The sequence below is a fragment of the Nerophis ophidion genome, linkage group LG13 (genome assembly GCF_033978795.1).
Source record: "Nerophis ophidion isolate RoL-2023_Sa linkage group LG13, RoL_Noph_v1.0, whole genome shotgun sequence".
NCBI classification, from domain to species: domain Eukaryota; kingdom Metazoa; phylum Chordata; class Actinopteri; order Syngnathiformes; family Syngnathidae; genus Nerophis; species Nerophis ophidion.
The window spans coordinates 30,472,728-30,490,805 of NC_084623.1; the positions used below are offsets into that span (position 1 = coordinate 30,472,728).

The 18,078-nt window shown below is 44.7% G+C and overlaps 1 protein-coding gene across 3 annotated transcripts in view; it reads left to right on the forward strand.

The window, feature by feature from the left end:
- Nucleotides 1–18,078, forward strand: part of fat3a (FAT atypical cadherin 3a) — a 315,772-nt gene that overhangs the window by 270,569 nt on the left and 27,125 nt on the right. For all 3 annotated transcript variants that reach the window (XM_061918747.1, XM_061918748.1, XM_061918749.1), the window contains 2 exons: nucleotides 893–1,605; nucleotides 4,682–4,795. In XM_061918747.1, the coding sequence (XP_061774731.1) occupies nucleotides 893–1,605; nucleotides 4,682–4,795 (827 nt within the window). The remainder of the gene's footprint in view (nucleotides 1–892; nucleotides 1,606–4,681; nucleotides 4,796–18,078) is intronic.

Consider the following 18,078-nt stretch of genomic DNA (forward strand, 5'->3'; position numbering starts at 1 on the left):
AAGTTGGACACTTGTGAATTCAGGCAAACGCAAGAAAATAGCTTTTGTGGATGTGGCCATTTTGATTTCCGATCTCGTAAGTACTAAAACGCTCATAACTCGGCTGTGGCATCATTCTGTGTTCTGACTTCCAACTTCCAAAGTTAATGTTCAATAAACCCATCCTGGTATCACAAACAGTTATATTAAACAGAACTCTTAACATCACACATAACATCAGGATGGTTAAAATAACAAGTGAAACAACGTTTTATCCACGGAGTTACATTATCTAGTCGAAAGAAGACTTTGTTTTTAATGCGTGCATACACTTGTACATCACCCTGACGACACAGCACTGCCTCGATCAAAACGGCCTTTTCCAATTCAAAGTGGCATTGTTTTCCTAAATTTCATTTATATTCAAAAGTAAGTAAACACTCCATGTTCCATGATTATCGCTCACCCAAAAAAGGTATCATGACAAAGCCCGCCTCAGTTTTAATGAGCCCGCCTTCATTCTGGATTTCCGCACTTGTCTGTAGTTTATGCGTGGTGGGCATGTCTGGAGGCTTGATGCAAGTCAGTTTGCGTAAGTTAAAGCGTGTAAAAAAAAATTCCGCGCAATCGGGAGAAAAGGTCCCTAGGTCCACAACCTATATACAACATCTCTCTACACTAGCAACCATAAACACACTTTGTAAAATAGAGAGAAATATTCCATCCTAAACAAATTTAATTTGAGTATTTTACATTCTCTTTAACCTTTGCAAAGTGAACTTTATGGCAGAAGATAAAACAGTATGTGAAAGCATTGTTTGTCATACATTTGTCTTACAACAGCTTTGTCCTCTCTTTTCCTCTCTCTTTCTCTCATCTCTCTCTCTCTCTCATCTTTCTCTCCATCTTGCAGTTGTGAAAAAGATGTTAATGAGTGTGACCACAGCAATCCTGAGGGCGAGTGTGAGAACGGTGGCACCTGTGTCAACACTCACGGTTCCTTCTACTGTAACTGCACGGCAGGCTTTGTGGGCCAGCGTTGTAGCTTGCGGCCTGTTGTTGTCCCTGACATGCAAGCAGGGCATGCAGTGGTTGGAAAGGAGGAAGTGATTGGCATTGCTGTGGTGCTATTCGTCATGACTACCCTGATCATCCTCTTCATTGCTTTCCGCAAAAAGGTCTTCCAAAAGAGCTACTCACGAAACAACCTGTCTCTGGTGCAGGACCCCGCCACAGCAGCACTGCTCAACAAAGCTAACGGTCTACAGTTTAAGACATTACATTCTACAGCAGGAGACCCTATCAACCTTTACTCAGAGACCGGGCTGGGGCCCACAGTGTTGGGAACAGGTGGGATGATGGGACCTCCACAGGTCCCCGTGAGGCCTATGGGGTACACACCTTGTTTCCAGGGTGAGCCACAGTCCACACTGGAGAAGATGGTGGACGGACGCACTGTGGAGCATACAGAAATGAGCACCTTTCACCCAGAGTCACAGAGAATCCTGTCAGGGACCACCAGGAAGGGGGTTGTGGTGTGCAGTGTGGCCCCAAACCTTCCCTCAGTTTCCCCCTATCGACTGGACTGCGACTCCATACAAAAAAGCCCTTGGGACAGTGATGAGGGTAAGTGTATTGAAATCTTCAGCAACATTTTACGATTCTATAGCAGGCTTTCTATTTGTGGGGGTTCCCAGATACGTTTTCCCTTCCAATACAATAACGCTGTCAGCCAGTTATGATTTATTTATTGTCCAAAGAAACCACCTCATAAAACACTTGGCTCTCCAAGTATCACCCCAATGACCAACACCAAAATACAGTTGCGTAGTGGGCCTGAGATTTTATTCAACAGGTGTATTTAATCATTTTGGCCACTGTAATAATGTGGTTAGAGTGTCCGCCCTGAGATCGGTAGGTTGTGAGTTCAAACCCCGGCCGAGGCATACCAAAGACTATAAAAATGGGACTCATTATCTCCCTGCTGGGCACTCAGCATCAAGGGTTGGAATTGTGGGTTGAATCACCAAAATGATTCCTGAGCATGTCCACCACTGCTGCTCACTGCTCACCTCACCTTCCAGGGGGTGAAACAAGGGGATGGGTCAAATGCAGAGAGTAATTTCACCACACCTGGTGTGTGTGTGACTATCACTGGTACTTTACCTTAATATGCACAGTTTGAACTGTAACACTGTGTTTGAATATTTAATTAAGTGATTATTTGGTGTACAACTAGAGAGAGCCCATGTTTCACTAGCAGTACACATAGCACAGCTTGAGATTAACTGACCTAGATGAATGAGAATATGCACAAGCATTAATTTCTGTCATGTCTATGCTGCGTGCATGTTAGTCCTTGCTGGGTCCTGCTGGCCCACCTTTTCCAATTGTGCCAGAGGAGGGGAAGTGTATGGAGAGTAAAAAATTATGATTTCCCTGGTGAGTTAACATGTTTTGGCTTTAAGTCTGAAGGATCAGAGAATATTGTACTTTTGGTACAAGTGTTTTGTGTATTAGATGTCTAAAACAAGGACATTGTTTTGTGTCGGTCAGGTCAAAATCAGTTGTTGCCTGTGCAATAACTTACTTTTTTATTGTATTGTATTGTAGTATTTTGTGTAAACATGTTTTTCTTCGTCTGGATCTGTTTTACATTAAATGGGTAATACCTGTATAGCGGTTTTCTACCTTCAAGGTACTCAAAGCGCTCTGACACTTTTGCCACATTCACCCATTCACACACATTCACACACTAATGGCAGGATCAGCCATGCAAAGCCACGACCCATCAGGAGTGAGGTTGACGTGTCATGCCCAAGGACACAACCGATGTGACTAGGATGGCGGAACCCTAAAGTTGCTGGCACAGGCGCTTTGTCATCCAAGCAACGCCACAACATTAAAACTATGAACTATGAATTATCTATGATAGTGATTGTGATTCGTTGTGTCTCAATCCTTCTTGTTTTTGTTGTGTTAATACTTTAAGGGCCTGATAGACTAAAATCCAAATAACGTTCTGAATAACATGTGCGTAGTATAATATTGTGTGTAATGTTAGTGGGCTAAGACTGCATGTACTTAGTCCTTCAAATTAAGTCCTTCAAATTAATGTCTAACTGCTGACAAAGTTCATCAAAGTGTTGTTGCACATCCGTGCAGTCGTGAGCTTGTATGAAGCGGTCAAACGCAGCATGTGCCTAACAAAGGCAAAAGTGATGCAGACCGTTTAAATAAAGATTGAGGATGTATACCAGCTGTCACCATGCATGTAGACAGTCTGTATTCATTTCTCTTTACATTTATAGCATTATATCTGTATTCATTCCTCTTTACATTTATAGCATTATATGGTCCAACATGTGGCATTTTGGTAGGTCGTTGACATGCAGCACACAAATATAATTAGGTGCCACTATGTTTTCTGTGCTATATTGAAGCACCATCTAGAGAAAATAACCTACGTTTAGCACGGTGAATGTGTGCTTTTGGAAACACTGTGGTGTTGTGATGGTAGCCTTGAATGATTCCGATGCAAAAAAATGCATACTGCAAGAATCTGTTTTTTATATCGGAAATACACCATCTAAAAATCACCAAAAATAATCAATTTAAATTTTGAGACTTGAATATTAACCAAGTATTAGGGATATTGTTATTAAAAACGTTAACGCAGACATACTATTTATAGCGGTGCCGCGATCACAAGCCTGTGTGCCTATTTTGACTAAATTAACTGGTGAGCTGCTTCCTCGCTTCTTTGCTAGTCGAAGTTTATTCTAGATCATAAATCATGCCTCTCACCTGGATAGTAAAAGGATGAGGAGATATTCTGACAAGTTGGTCAACTTTGGCATCCAATTTAGACCCGGAAATGGCGAGAAATACACAAAATAACTTGGTTCTACCCCCCTTTTTTCACAAGGATTACGTGTCATTCTTCATTCAAATGGGAATATAACAAGATTTTATCAGTCGGCGTCCTAGTGACTGCAGACATTGTACAGTAAGTGATGTTTCACTATGTTTGTTGGCTCTCATGAAGTCTGCAGTGGGTAGTTCTCAGTGAATAAAAAAAGTGAAAGTAAATAAAACTGAATGTTTTTATGCGTTTTTTAAATGAATGAGCAAAATACGTAAATATTAAATGCATATATGCACAGCATGTATGGTATATGAAATCTTAATGGAGGTGTTTGGATTTTTTTTCAAGAGCTTTAGACGCAGAATAGAGAAACTCCCATGTAGGCTCCATTTTAAATGGAACTATATTAATTAGTTGCCATTTAGAATGCATACAAAAAGAAAAACATGTGTTCTTGTCCTACATAAGGACTTTTAAATGATAGGAAAAATTACAAAAAAAAGTGCAGTTCCCCTTTGATACATGCAAACTTTTATATCAGGCCAGAAATGCTCAATGAACTGAGGTCTGGCATGGTTGTATGCATAACATGGTTTTCCCTCTGAACTTTTATTTTACAACTTTGGAACCAAATTTGTATTAAAAATGTTGATGCTACAAATATCTCGACAGACAAAATGTTTGTTGTAATTGTCTTTTAATGTAACGGTTGATGTCAAAACGTCTTTTCTTCTGCTGCATTGTGACTGTTGAACATGATGTGTCTTTTTCCTACAGGCACATTAGTGTTGTTTTTGTAACAGATTCCAACTGAGTCTTATTCCTGTCTTGCAGGTAAGATGGTGGATATGACAGAGGAAGTAACATGTCTCTCAGGGAGCAACAGGGGCAGTAACTCAGAGGTCCAGTCACTAAACTCCTTCCAGTCTGACTCTTGTGATGATAATGGTAAGGTAAACCCTCTCAACTGTCCTGTCAGTAATAAGATTCTACTCTGAATCTAAAATATCCCCTAAATTTCAGCTGTTTTAAATTATGTGTTATAAAACATTATTGCTTTTTTCTTTGGTGGGACTGGGATTTCACATTGAAATGTAATTACCAATGCTTTCCATAAAAATGGGTTTTTTATACATTCCACTTACTGGTGGTAAAGTCGCACACCAATTTTGAAGACTCCATTTAAAATAAATCATCTTGTGAGGTTACCTTTCACTTAAGATGGAAATACAAACAGCCAGGCTAAGTGAAGGTCTTTGCAACTAGTGATGTGCGCCTGTAAGTAAATGAACTCAATAGAGTATTTCTGCAGTATTAGGTAGGTTCACTTCAAATGCAAGAAGTGCAAACTATAAAGAACTGTTCCATAATAACACTGAGACAAGATAGCTGTAGCGTAATAGATCAGGGAACGTCAACCATAGCCTGCGTTGCACATCTGGCCTCCTGAATTCAGGATAGGGTCCTGGGCTATAAAAATAAAACAGGGGCGGTACCAAATCTATTGCGAGTGAATCAATTTTAGTGTGTATAATCTGAGACCTCCACAGTAGTGCCATATTATTTTGACTTGTCTGCCCTTGCGCCCTGCAATGAGGTGGCGACTTGTCCAGGGTGTACACTACCTTCCGCCCGAAACGCAGCTGAGATAGGCTCCAGGAACCCCCCTTGACCCCGAAAGGGAGAAGCGGTAGGAAATTGATGTATGGATGGGTCTGCCCATGCTTTGCAGCCAGAGGTGGTCCTGGCTTGATTTTTGCCTGGGCAAACCGTCCAGGCCCCCTCCCCCTTGCCTCGTCTGACACACACAACTTGTATCCCTGTCAGCAGCAAGTTGAGGTGTCACTTGCCGTCTTTATACAAAGCACCAAGCTACCAAATTGCCCATCCTTTTACCAGCTAGCTCGGGGTCCTCTTTTGGTCCACCAATTTTCCAGCTCGGAGGGTACACTTATTTCCGTCTCGAGTTCTATACGAAACCGAGGCAGAAATGTGCCGTAAGTGAGATGGGCAGTGTATAATGCATATGTTCCTTCTTGACTGCACTTAAATGTAGAATATAAAAACATTTCTATGTAGAATATATTTATAGTATTCATATATTATATATATGATGTATATTATATCATTTATTATTATTATTGTCTATTGTGAGCGAACTGTGGTGCTGAATTTCCCCCAGGGATAAATAAAGTACTTTTTATTGTATTCTATTCTATTCTATTCTATATAAAATGGTCTCCAATGCAAATGAGCGGCGGGAGTCTAGAAAACTGGCGATTTATGTTCAGATTTTTTTGTGTGCCTTGCTTGGGTGGTCGCCCACATTGCTCATAGAAAAAAACTGCCCTGTTTGCAGCCCTTAACAAAGCGCAGGTGGATTTACTTTGCACCAGAGTTAGGCTTGTATTCAAAAATTTAAACGTTAACATTAAGTTACAATACAAAGACATGACTGGTATGTAGTACAGCCGGTTTGGTTTGATACAAAGCGGAATTATATGTGCATAAGTCATGTGACTTCATTTATCACGTTCCCATTCGAATCTCCAGTTCCCACTGTCTCCAAAACGACAGCTCAAAAGTTTGTTATGTGATTATTTTACTTTATTTAAATTTAACAATTGAATTAAATATTTTGAAGAGCCAGAATTATTCCTCAGCAATTAACTGTCAGGCCAATATCGATAAAAGATAATTAATGATCACAATTATGCTGAATAGACATAAATAACTATAATAATACAAATCTAAATAATATTTTGTTAATAACAACAATGTTGATACTATTACCATTCACTCTGACTAGGATTTGAATCTTGGTTATCATGTTCAGCCACTCACTGTGTAGTCTGTATTACAATATTATTTTCATTTTACTTACAATAACAAATGCAGTTGACTCAGGGTGTAGCCCAATAGTGCTTATACTGAGTTTTATAGCAAACCATAGGCCACCATGGTGATGTAGCGCGTAGTACATCCTCCTCACCTTCTGGAAATCTGGTTTTAAATCTCACTCTTTGCTGGAACATGCTTTCTGTGAACATGTTCTCTCTGTGTTCTTTTTGGGGTTGGTTTCTCTGAGCGTGAATAGTTGTTGCTTTATTGGACCTGTATGCTGCTTCTTGCCCAATTAGACGTAGAATCAGTATTATTTTATATCATTCCTAAAAATAGTGTGATATTATTTGAGGCCATATTGCTCGTTTCTACTTATCACACAAATCACTCAAACAAAGCACGTAGCTTTATTTGATGTATAAAAGACTTGTCTTTTGAAAGTATACTGTACTGCATGGGTCCCCAAACTACAAAACCCAAAACCAGTGAAGTTGTGTGAATTGTAAATAAAAACAGAATACAATGATTTTCAAATCCTTTTCAACTTATATTCAATTGAATACACTGCAAATACAAGATATTTAATGTTCAAAATAAGAAACACATTTTTTTTGCTGCAAATAATCATTAACTTAGAATTTTATGGCAGCAACACATTGCAAAAAAGTTGGCAGAGGGACACGATGTCCACAGTTTCCCCAAAAAATTAGAAAAGTGGACTTGTCAGACCACAGAACACTTTTTCCACTTTGCATCAGTCCATCCTAGATGAACTCGTCTCCAGCAAAGCCGGCTGCGTTTCTGGGTGTTGTTGATAAATGGCTTTCGCTTTGCATGGTAGAGTTTTAACTTGCAATGACAGATGTGGCGACCAACTGTAGTTACTGACAGTGGTTTCTGAAGTGTTCCTGAGCACATGTGGGGACATCCTTTACACACTGATGTCTGTTTTTGATGCGATACTGCCTGGACGCACGGAAGCTTTTTTACCCAATCATGGCATCCACTTGTTCCCGATTAGCCTTTTCACCTGTGGGATGTTCCAAATATCCCACAGAACCTTCCTCAACTTTCTCAGTCTTTTTTGTCACTTATGCCAGCTTTTTTTTTTGTCACTTATGCCAGCTGGCATCAAATTCCAAATGAGCTAATATTTGCAAAAAATAACAAAGTTTAACAGTCCGAACGTTAAGTATATTGTCTTGGCAGTCTATTCAATTGAATATAAGTTTAAAAAAAAAAGGATTTGCAAATGATTGTATTCTGTTTTTATTTACGATTTACACAACCTGACAATGTGGCGCAGCTGAGAGAGTGGCTGTGCCAGCAACCTGAGGGTTCCTGGTTCAATCCCCACCTTCTACCATCCTGAGCAAGACACTTTACCCTTGCTCCTGCTGGGTCCTGGTTAGCGCCTTGCATGGCAGCTCCCGCCATCAGTGTGGGAATGTGTGTCTGAATGGGTGAATGCGGAAATAGTGTAAAAGCGCTATACAAGTATAACCCTGTAGAAGACTTTCCCTTGTGGGTTCTTTTTGGAACAATATAAAGGCTCCAGAGCCCGGCTGTCAGGTTTTACTAATCTCTTTTTATTGTGCTCTTTCGTCCAATTGTCGTCGTGCTCGTGCTTCCTCTGGCTCGTCAGTGTGTCAGCGCTCTCTCTTCCTCTCCTCATGATCTCCGACGCTACTAAATAAAGAGACAGTTGATTAGATAGCTCGTTCCAGCTGAGATATCTCCTCACCTGTCAGTTGCTTCACAGCCCCTTCCACAAACCCATTTGCCATTTACCATTCACTGGTTAGGGGTTTTGTAAAATCCTGCCTGTCAACTTCAACAATCCAGCATAAGGGAGGTACAAAATCTGTCCTTTCCAGCCACTCAGGAAAATCATATTGTTGATGTAGATGCACATACAGATTTATAGGGGTGTCAAAAATATATATGTTTTAGTTAATCGCGAATGTTATTTGTAACAATTTTTAATCGATTAAAAAAAATCTATTTGAAAAAAGTACGTATTATTATTTTTTGTTTTTTAAATCTGTCCTGCCCAGCCACTCAGGCAAATCATATTGTTTGTTACGGCGTGCGCGCAGTCTGTTTTTCCCTCTTCTGCGGAAGCACCTAGAAGCTCCGCTGTGAGCACTGCCAGACACGCCCCCGTGCTCGCCGCACGGGCCGCGCCCACTCGCCGCCGCAGCCGGAGGTAATTGGTAATCAACGCACCTGGGTTAAATGAAAGACGACAGGACAAAGAGCTTCGTCACTGACCTACCTTCGTCAGAACGTAGCTCTGTTCACAGTAAGCTTCGTGTCTCTGACTTCCCTCCGGAGCTCGCTCGTTTGCTTGTTTCCTTGTGCCTCTGTTCCCTGATCCCATTTTGTCTCTCGCTCTCCCCACAGTGCCTGTGTCTCAGCCGTTGCTGTGTACCTCCACTGACGCTTTTCCCTCCTGGACTTTGTTTTGCTCTCCCCGATCCTTGACCCCGTTTAGGACTTCCGGACTTCTCTCTCCTGCCTTCGACCCTTGCTCGGACCTCGGATCCCCCTGGCTTCTTCCTATTGGACTTGGACGCTGAACACCCAACTTGCACCTCAACAAACCGTACGGTATTTACATACGATAATTTCCACACATAGTCTTCCATGCAAACACATAGTAGCATACACACGCCATGTAACCATCAAACACTCAATAAACCTGTTGAGCTTGATATCCTGTTGTCGTGCCGTCTCCTTCCCCAGTCTTACATAACAGTACGTTCCGACCAAGATGGAAATAGACGGCACACCTAAGTCTCTGGCCGGTCCTCTGTCCCGGACCTCCCCCGCAACAGACTTGTCCACCATCCAGTCTGTCCTTCGACAACATCAGGTCCGCTTTCCACCCTGGAGGACATATTGGACGTCGCATTCACAAGCCTGTTGTCTAGATTAGACACCCTCGGTACCGCTCAGACGACGCCTCCCACTCCTGTATTGAGCACACCGATAGCTCTCGCCATCGGAGGACTAGCCCCACTTCGGGAACCCAAGATAGCTTAGAAATTTTAAGGGAGATTTCAAACTTTGTCTCAGATTTCTGATCCAATGCGAGTTCATCTATCAACATCAACCTTCACGGTATGCTAACGATAGTGCCAAGATTGCCTCTATGTTTCTCTATCTTGGCAGTCTTTGATCACCCTGCTGACGGCGGTGGCGCCGCCTCCAAACTTCATTCCCTTCGACAGGGCACCCGATCAGTGGCCACCTATACCTTGAAGTTCCGAACCATGGCAGCAGAGAGTGGATGGGGCGACAACGCACTTCAGAGTGCTTACAGAAGGGGATTAAATGAGACTGTAAAGGACGGTTTGCTACGGAACAGACCTTCTTCCTGTCAGGAACTCATTGAGCCAGCCCTGCTGTTTGACCAACGACTCATGGAACGTGAAGCTGAGAGGGAGAGTGACTGCGACAAGACGCTCTCGCTTTACCAGCCGGCCCCTCACGAGACAGTCAGGCACAGTTAAGCTGGTTCAAGTCACACCCCCTGAACAATGCAAATTGGCAGATCTCAACTCACCTTTAAAGAACGGGAACGGAGGTTCCAACATCGTCTCTGTCTCTACCGTGGCTTGGCGGATCATCAAATCCGCAGCTGCCCCTTTCGGCCAAAAGATCAGGCCCACCAGTCAAGGGGATCCTGGTGAACCATACAACTGCCTCCACTACTCCTAAGAGGGATCCTAATATCCTGTTTTCTGCAATGTTGACTTGTCTGTGGGCGCCTACCTGGACTCCAGAGCCGACGAAAGTTTCATCGACCTTAGGTACGCCCAAAAGAATGGTATTCCCTTAATACCTTTGGAGACTTTCGTCTCAGCCCAGACTCTAGTTCAGGGGTCGGCAACATTTACCACTCAAAGAGCCATGTTAACCCGTTTCACAAAATAAAGAAAATAATGGGATCCACAAGACTCTTGAAATGTATAATAAAATAACACTGTATGCAGAGGTTTTTTTTTTTTGCTTTGTGCTATGTATAAAGCAGGGGTCTCAGACACGCGGCCCACAATTAAATATGAAGATCTTATGTTAGTGCGGCCAGTGAGTTTTATATGAATGCCCCTTATTAGCATCACGCATACATTTCCTTCCGATTTGTCCGGGAGACTCGCTGGTTACAGAGTGACTATTCCCTCGGACCTCTGCTGAGTAATACCCAATCAACAAAAATAAGGGCGTGCTACGATGGCACTGTATTTCGTGCCCTCCACAAATTGTACAAACAGCTTACCAGTCAGGTCATGTGTTGTATGTGGGTTCTGACGACGCACATATGCGATTGCAAGGCATTCTTGTTCAACAGACATACAGGTCACACTGAGGGTGCCAGTTTAAACAACTTTAACACTGTTACAAATATGCGCCACACTGTGAACCCACACCAAACAAGAATGACAAACACATTTCGGGAAAACATCCGCACTGCAACACAACATAAACACAACATAACAAATACCCAGAATCCCATGCAACCCTGAGTTTTCCAGGCTACATTATGCACCCCGCTAGCACCAACCCCACCCCTCCTGCGTCAGTTGAGGTGGGCGGGGTTGGGGAGGGGTGGGTTTTGTTGCTAGCGGGGTGTATAATGTAGCCTTGAAGACTCAGGGTTGCATTGGATTCTGGGTATTTGTCATGTTGTGTTTATGTTGTGTTACAGTGCGGACGTTTTCCCGAAATGTGTTTGTTGTTCTTGTTTATTGTGGGTTCACAGTGTGGCGCATATTAGTAAGAGTGTTAAAGTTGTTTGTATCCCAACCCTCAGTGTAACCTGTATGGATGGCTGTTGAACAAGTATGCCTTGCAGTCGTTTGAGGATTGTAATAGGGGTTTTACACAATACGTGACCGGCCGGCACACACATAGTGTTGTGTAACAGCGGGCACAATTACATGTATTAAAAGATGTTATGGGTATTGCCATCACGGCCCGCCCTCAATGTTGCTGTCCGAGTGAAAATTGCAGTATGCATACCTCAGACAATTTTAGGGAAAGGCACTGAGGTCAGAAATCTCCCAGTAAATTCGGAAAGGTCGGCAAGTTAACAGCCTAGCCACACCAGAGTAACCAAAAAGCCGCATGTGGCTCTGAAGCCGCGGGTTGCCGACCCCTGCTCTAGATGGACACCCTTTGGGTCCAATCAGACACCGCACTAAACCCTTGTCGCTTACCCTTCTGGCAATCATACAGAGATAATTAGTCCCCGTGTTTTGGACGTCCCAGTAGCTCCCCTCGTCCTAGGCGATCTTGGTTATGTCAACCTCACCCCCACATCTCCTGGGCTACTGGAAAAATACTGGCTTGGAGCAACCACATGGCCACTGTCTCAAATCTGCAGTAATGCACACCGATAAACCTAGACCTGTGTCACCTCCAGTAGACTTTTCCCGAGTCCCCAAGGAGTACTACGATTTAGCCGCTGTTTTAAGTGAGGAACAGCCATGACCCTTCCACCCCACACACCTTGCGACTGCGCAATTGACCTCATCCCCAATGCAGTTCTTCTTACCAGCCGCCTGTACGACTTGTCCCTCCCTAAAAAAAACAAGCCATGAAGGATTACATCTCTGAGTCTCTTGCCTCTGGGATTGTCAGACCATCTAAGTCCCCTGTGGCTGCTGTTTGTTTGTTTTTTTTGTTAATAAGAAAGATGGATCTCTTCGCCCCTGCATCGACTACAGCCAACTGAACAGCATCACAAAAAAGAAAGAGTACCTTCTTCCTCTGCTTAACTCATCCTTCGAACCACTCACCCCCGCCACTATCTTTACTAAGTTAGACCTTCGCAATGCTTACCATTTGGTCCGCATCAGGGAGGGAGACGAATGGAAAACCGCATTCAATACCCACCCTGGACATTTTGAGTATCGAGTGATGCCTTTTGGACTGACCAATGCTCCCGCTGTTTTCCAGGCCCTCGTTAATGACATCCTCGTTTTGTTGTCGTTTACCTTGACGATATTCTCATCTTTTCCAAAAACTCTCAAGAACATCAGCAACACGTCCGTCTCGTCCTGCAACGATTACTGGAGAACCGTCTCTTCGTCAAAGCAGAGAAATGTGAGTTTCCCTCCTCATCTGTTGATTTTCTCGAATTTGTTATAGAAAAAAGACATATCAAGGCTGACTCCAAGAAGGTGAAGGCAGTGGTGGAATGGCCTCAACCCACTTACCATACTGAATTACGACGTTTTCTGGGATTTGATGGATTCTACAGAAGATTCATCAAAGACTTCAGTAAACTGGCCGCACCCTTCCATGCACTTACCAATATACCCTTTCAGTGGAACCGGGAAGCAGGAATGGGATTTTGGTGTCTCAAAAGAAGCTTTGTCTCAGCACCCATTCTCGTGTACCGTGACCCAGACTGTCCTTTCATCGTCGAGGTTGACGCTTCCGGTTCCAAGATTGGGGCAGTTCTTTCCCAACGTTCTAAGCAAGACAGCAAGATCCACCCTTGTGCCTTTTTTTCTAGACGACTATCCCCTGCGGAACGTAACTATGATGCTGGTAATCGTGAATAACTTGCCATTTACGAGGCATTAAGGGAGTAAAGACATTGGTTCGAGGGGGCCAAACATCAATTTCAGGTTCTCACAGATACTAATACTGCAGGGGTGGTACCTCCCAACAGACTATTTGTTCATCTGGAACTACATCCTCAATTTTTGGACTGGGGGAACTCCTGTGTCTTCTCCTGCCATCCGGGATTCCAACGCACCCTCTCCTTCATCTGCCGGCGGTTCTGGTGGCCATCCATGGCTAACGATACCCGTGAGTTTATCGCCGCATGCAGCACGTGTGCACGTAACAAATCATCCCACAGACCGCTGGCTGGACTGCTGTGTCCTCTTCCCACCCCCAGTCACCCTTGGTCTCACATCTCTATGGATTTCATCACCGGTTTTCCATCTTCCCAAGGTAATACCACCATACTCACCTTCATAGACCGATTCTCCAAAGCCGCACATTTTGTTCCCCTACCCAAACGTCCCTCTTCCTCTGAAACAGCTGATCATCTTGCTATCCAGATTGTCAAACAACATGGCATTCCTGTGGACATTGTGTCGGACTGTGGTCCCCAGTTCACATCCAGGGTGTGGCAGGCTTTCTGCAAGGAAATTGGGGCCACGGTCAGTCTCACATCTGGGTGTCATCCCCAGAAAAACGGTGAGGCAGAGAGACCCAATCAGAGTGTGGAGACCATGTTGCGTTGTATTTACGCTCGGCAACCATCTTCATGGAGCAAGTTTCTGCCCTGGGTCGAGTTTGCCTACAACTCCATGTAGAGTTCAGCCACAGGATTGTCTCCATTTGAGTGTTCACTTGGTTCCCAGCCCCCAACAAAAGATGGAGACATCAGTTTCTTCATCTAGTAAGCATATCAGGAGATGCCATCAGGTATGGAAGGCAGCCTGGGCTTCTCTGTTAAAATCCACCAAACGAATGTGCCACAGTGTCAACCGGTAACGCATTCCCACCTATTCTTCAGGTCAACAAGTATTATTACGAGCCAAGGACCTTCACCTACAGGTACCATCCCATAAACTCGCACCACGATTTGTAGGGCTCTACTCTATTGAAGCCTTAATCAATCCAGTAGCAGTTAAACTCTCTCTATCACCTTCAGTTAAACAGCACCCTGTGGTCCATGTGTCACAATTAAAACCTGTTGCTTGTTCTTCACTCTTCCCCCGATTCCCCCCCCCCCTCCTCCCAGAATTTTGGATGACTATGACCCAGTTTGGGCGGTTAAGGAGATTCTCGGGGTCCGTCGACAAGGTAGGGGGTTAGTGTATTTTGTGGATTGGGAAGGTTATGGGCCGGAGGATAGATCTTGGGTCCCTGCCTCCTACCTTGCTGTTCCCTCATTGCTTGAGAAATTTTATCGGGCCAACCCAGGAGCTCTTCGGCGCTCGTCGGGGGCCTCGCATAAAGCAGCGCATTACAGCGCATGCGCAGTCTGTTTTTCCCTCTTCTGCGGGAGCACCTAGAAGCTCCACTGTGAGCGCTGCCAGACACGCCACAGAGCTCGACCAAACAGACCGCGCACACTCTCAGCCGCAGCCGGAGGCAATTGGTAATCAACGCATCTGGGATTAATGAAGGACGACAGTATAAAGAGCCTCGTCGCTGACCTCTCTTCGTCGGAACGTAGCTCTGTTCGCAGTAAGCTTCGCGTCTCTGACTTTCCTCCTGATCTCGCTCGTTTGCTTGTTTCCTTGTGCCTTTGTTCCTTGATCCCAGTTTGTTTCTCGCTCAGCCGTTGCTGTGTACCGCCGCTGCCGCTTTTCCCTCCTGGACTTTTTTTGCCCTCCCCGATCCGTGACCCCGTTTTGAACCTCCGGACTTCTCTCTCCTGCCTTCGAGCCCCGCTCGGACATCAGACCCCCCGGCTTCTTTCTTTTGGACTTGGACGCTGAACACCCAACACGTACCTCAACAAACCTTACGATATTTACATAAAATAATTTCCACACAGTCTTCCATGCAAACACATAGTAGCATACACACTCCATGTAACCATCAAGCACTCAATAAACCTGTTGAGTTCTATATCCTGTTGTCGTGCCGTCTCCTTCCCCAGTCTTACATAGCATTGTTGATATAGATGATCTATATCTGCTGTACAAAGTTACTTTAGAAAAGAGAAATTATGGATTCTTCTCTTGTTGCCCTATTTGTGTTTGGCTTTATAAAATGTTTGGGTAGAATTTTATTTAATTTAATTTTTTCTTCTAAGTATTATAAAAAATAATCAGAGCTGTTAACTTATTTTATGGAGGAATGTAGTTAATCATAGAACTGGCACGCATTGATATCAAATAAGAATTGATTTTGAACCGGGAACCATTTTGAAACGATTCTGAATCAAATTGTTACCCTCAATATGCCTACAGATTTACTTTACAAAATAATTTGTATACAGTTTTTGATGCAGCCACACCGTAGCAGGAGGGGATAAAAAAAAGGAGAAAATAAATAAGATGGAGAGGGAAATTGTGGGCACAAAACAGGGACATAACAAAAAAAACAACAAACAAATTGTAGGGATGCAGTACACCAGGGGTGCCCAAACTTTTTGACCTGGGGGGCCACATTGGGTTAAAATAATTTGGCTGCGTGCAAAGCTGTCTATCTATCCAACCATCCATTTCCCCTTGCCAAATTCTTTTAACAAAATCTGGACCCTGACTCAAAAAGTTAGGGGACCCCTAGCCTACATCTTACAATAGAGTTCCATAGACTTTATGTCATGATCCGTAGTCTGGATCATGTTTAGTTTAGTTATTTTCTGTTAGTTTGGACTCCCTTTGTTGTTTGTGTACCTTTTTGTGAGTCAGTTTGGTCACCATGGCAACATATTAATTTCACCTGCTGAGGGTTCCAGACGCACACCTGTTTTTGTTAATTACTTCCTTATTTAAGCCTGCCTTGTCCCGTCAGTCGGTCTTGGTCCCTTGTTTGCGGTATGCAACTGTTTCGTTGGTAATTCTAGATTTCTTGTTACCCGATCCTGTGCTAGTGTTAACATTAGCTTCTGTGCTTTTGCCACGCGTTTCTTTTCGTCTGTTTTTGTACCAGTGTTTTGTTATTAAATCATTCTTACCTTTTAGTTGTTGTCCGAAGTGTCTATGTTTGCGTTGGAGGAACGATCCCGCATTAAAATGCGACCCCCACGTGACAGAAGGGACCAAGCGTACAGTTCCTTCGCCATAGACTCTGAAGATGTGGAGCAAGGTACTTGGAGAGCAATGGAAGCGGAGACTCTACGCCACTCGCCCTTGGAGCGCCAGGACCTGATGTGGGGTCCCAATGGTAAGTTGATTCCGATCACCTCCGTATGGCCCGAGGACATCGATCCACCACAGTACCGGACGCGTCAGCGAAGACGGAAGCCGTCCAAAAGGGCTCCACTTCGCTACCGGGACGCGCCGCTCCCTCAGACTCCTCCGGACAGCAAGACGCCACAAGCAGCAGGGGGGCGGTGCGGGGGGAGTGGCACAACTGCGCCCAGCCAAGCCGCAACCTCCACCTAGGCCGCCTCCACCAGCTCCACGCCAAGTACCAGCACCAGCACCACGCCAAGTACCTGCACCAGCACCACGCCAAGTACCAGCACCAGCACCACGCCAAGTACCAGGACCACGACAAATACAAGTACCAGCACCACGACAAATACCTGTACCAGCTCCACGCCGCCAAGCGCCGCCAAGCACCGCCATGCCAAGAACCAAGCCAAGTCTTGTCTTCTGCTGCGTCCACGCCTGACACGTCTTCTGCTGCGTCCACGCCTGACACGTCTTCTGCTGCGTCCACGCCTGACACGTCTTCTGCTGCGTCCACGCCTGACACGTCTTCTGCTGCGTCCACGCCTGACACGTCTTCTGCTGCGTCCACGCCTGACACGTCTTCTGCTGCGTCCACGCCTGACACGTCTTCTGCTGCGTCCACGCCTGACACGTCGTCTGCTGCGTCCACGCCTGACACGTCTTCTGCTGCGTTCACGCCTGACAAGTCTTCTGCTGCGTCCACGCCTGTTACGACGGCGCCGACGTTCCAACTTCCACGTCGACCATGGATGTGGCCGCCCCCTGGTCGTCCGCCACGCCAAGTGCATCCACCTCCCTGTCGGCCACGGATGTGGCCGTTCCCTGGTCGCCCGCTTCGCCGGCTGCTGCGGCGTTCCACTCGCCGCCGCCACTTGACTTTGCCTCGGTGGATTCGGGGACACTTGGCCTGGCGACCCACCGCCAATTCCTCCCTCCGCCCTCCCGTGACTCTTGGTATCTGTCCTTGAGGAGGGAGTACTGTCATGATCCGTAGTCTGGATCATGTTTAGTTTAGTTATTTTCTGTTAGTTTGGACTCCCTTTGTTGTTTGTGTACCTTTTTGTGAGTCAGTTTGGTTATTTAAGCCTGCCTTGTCCCGTCAGTCGGTCTTGGTCCCTTGTTTGCGGTATGCAACTGTTTCGTTGGTAATTCTAGATTTCTTGTTACCTGATCCTGTGCTAGTGTTAGCATTAGCTTCTGTGCTTTCGCCACGCGTTTCTTTTCGTCTGTTTTTGTACCAGTGTTTTGTTATTAAATCATTCTTACCTTTTAGTTGTTGTCCGGAGTGTCTATGTTTGCGTTGGAGGAACGATCCCGCATTAAAATGCGACCCCCACGTGACACTTTATATTCCAACACAGATCATTGCTGTTCCTACAGGCAATGGCACTCTCTAGGTATTATTTTCTTCTTTCATTCTTGTCTCCAGTGTGTTTTGGACATGGCTATGTATTGCATTGTCTTGTTTTCATGACATCTTTTTTTCTTTAAAGATCCATT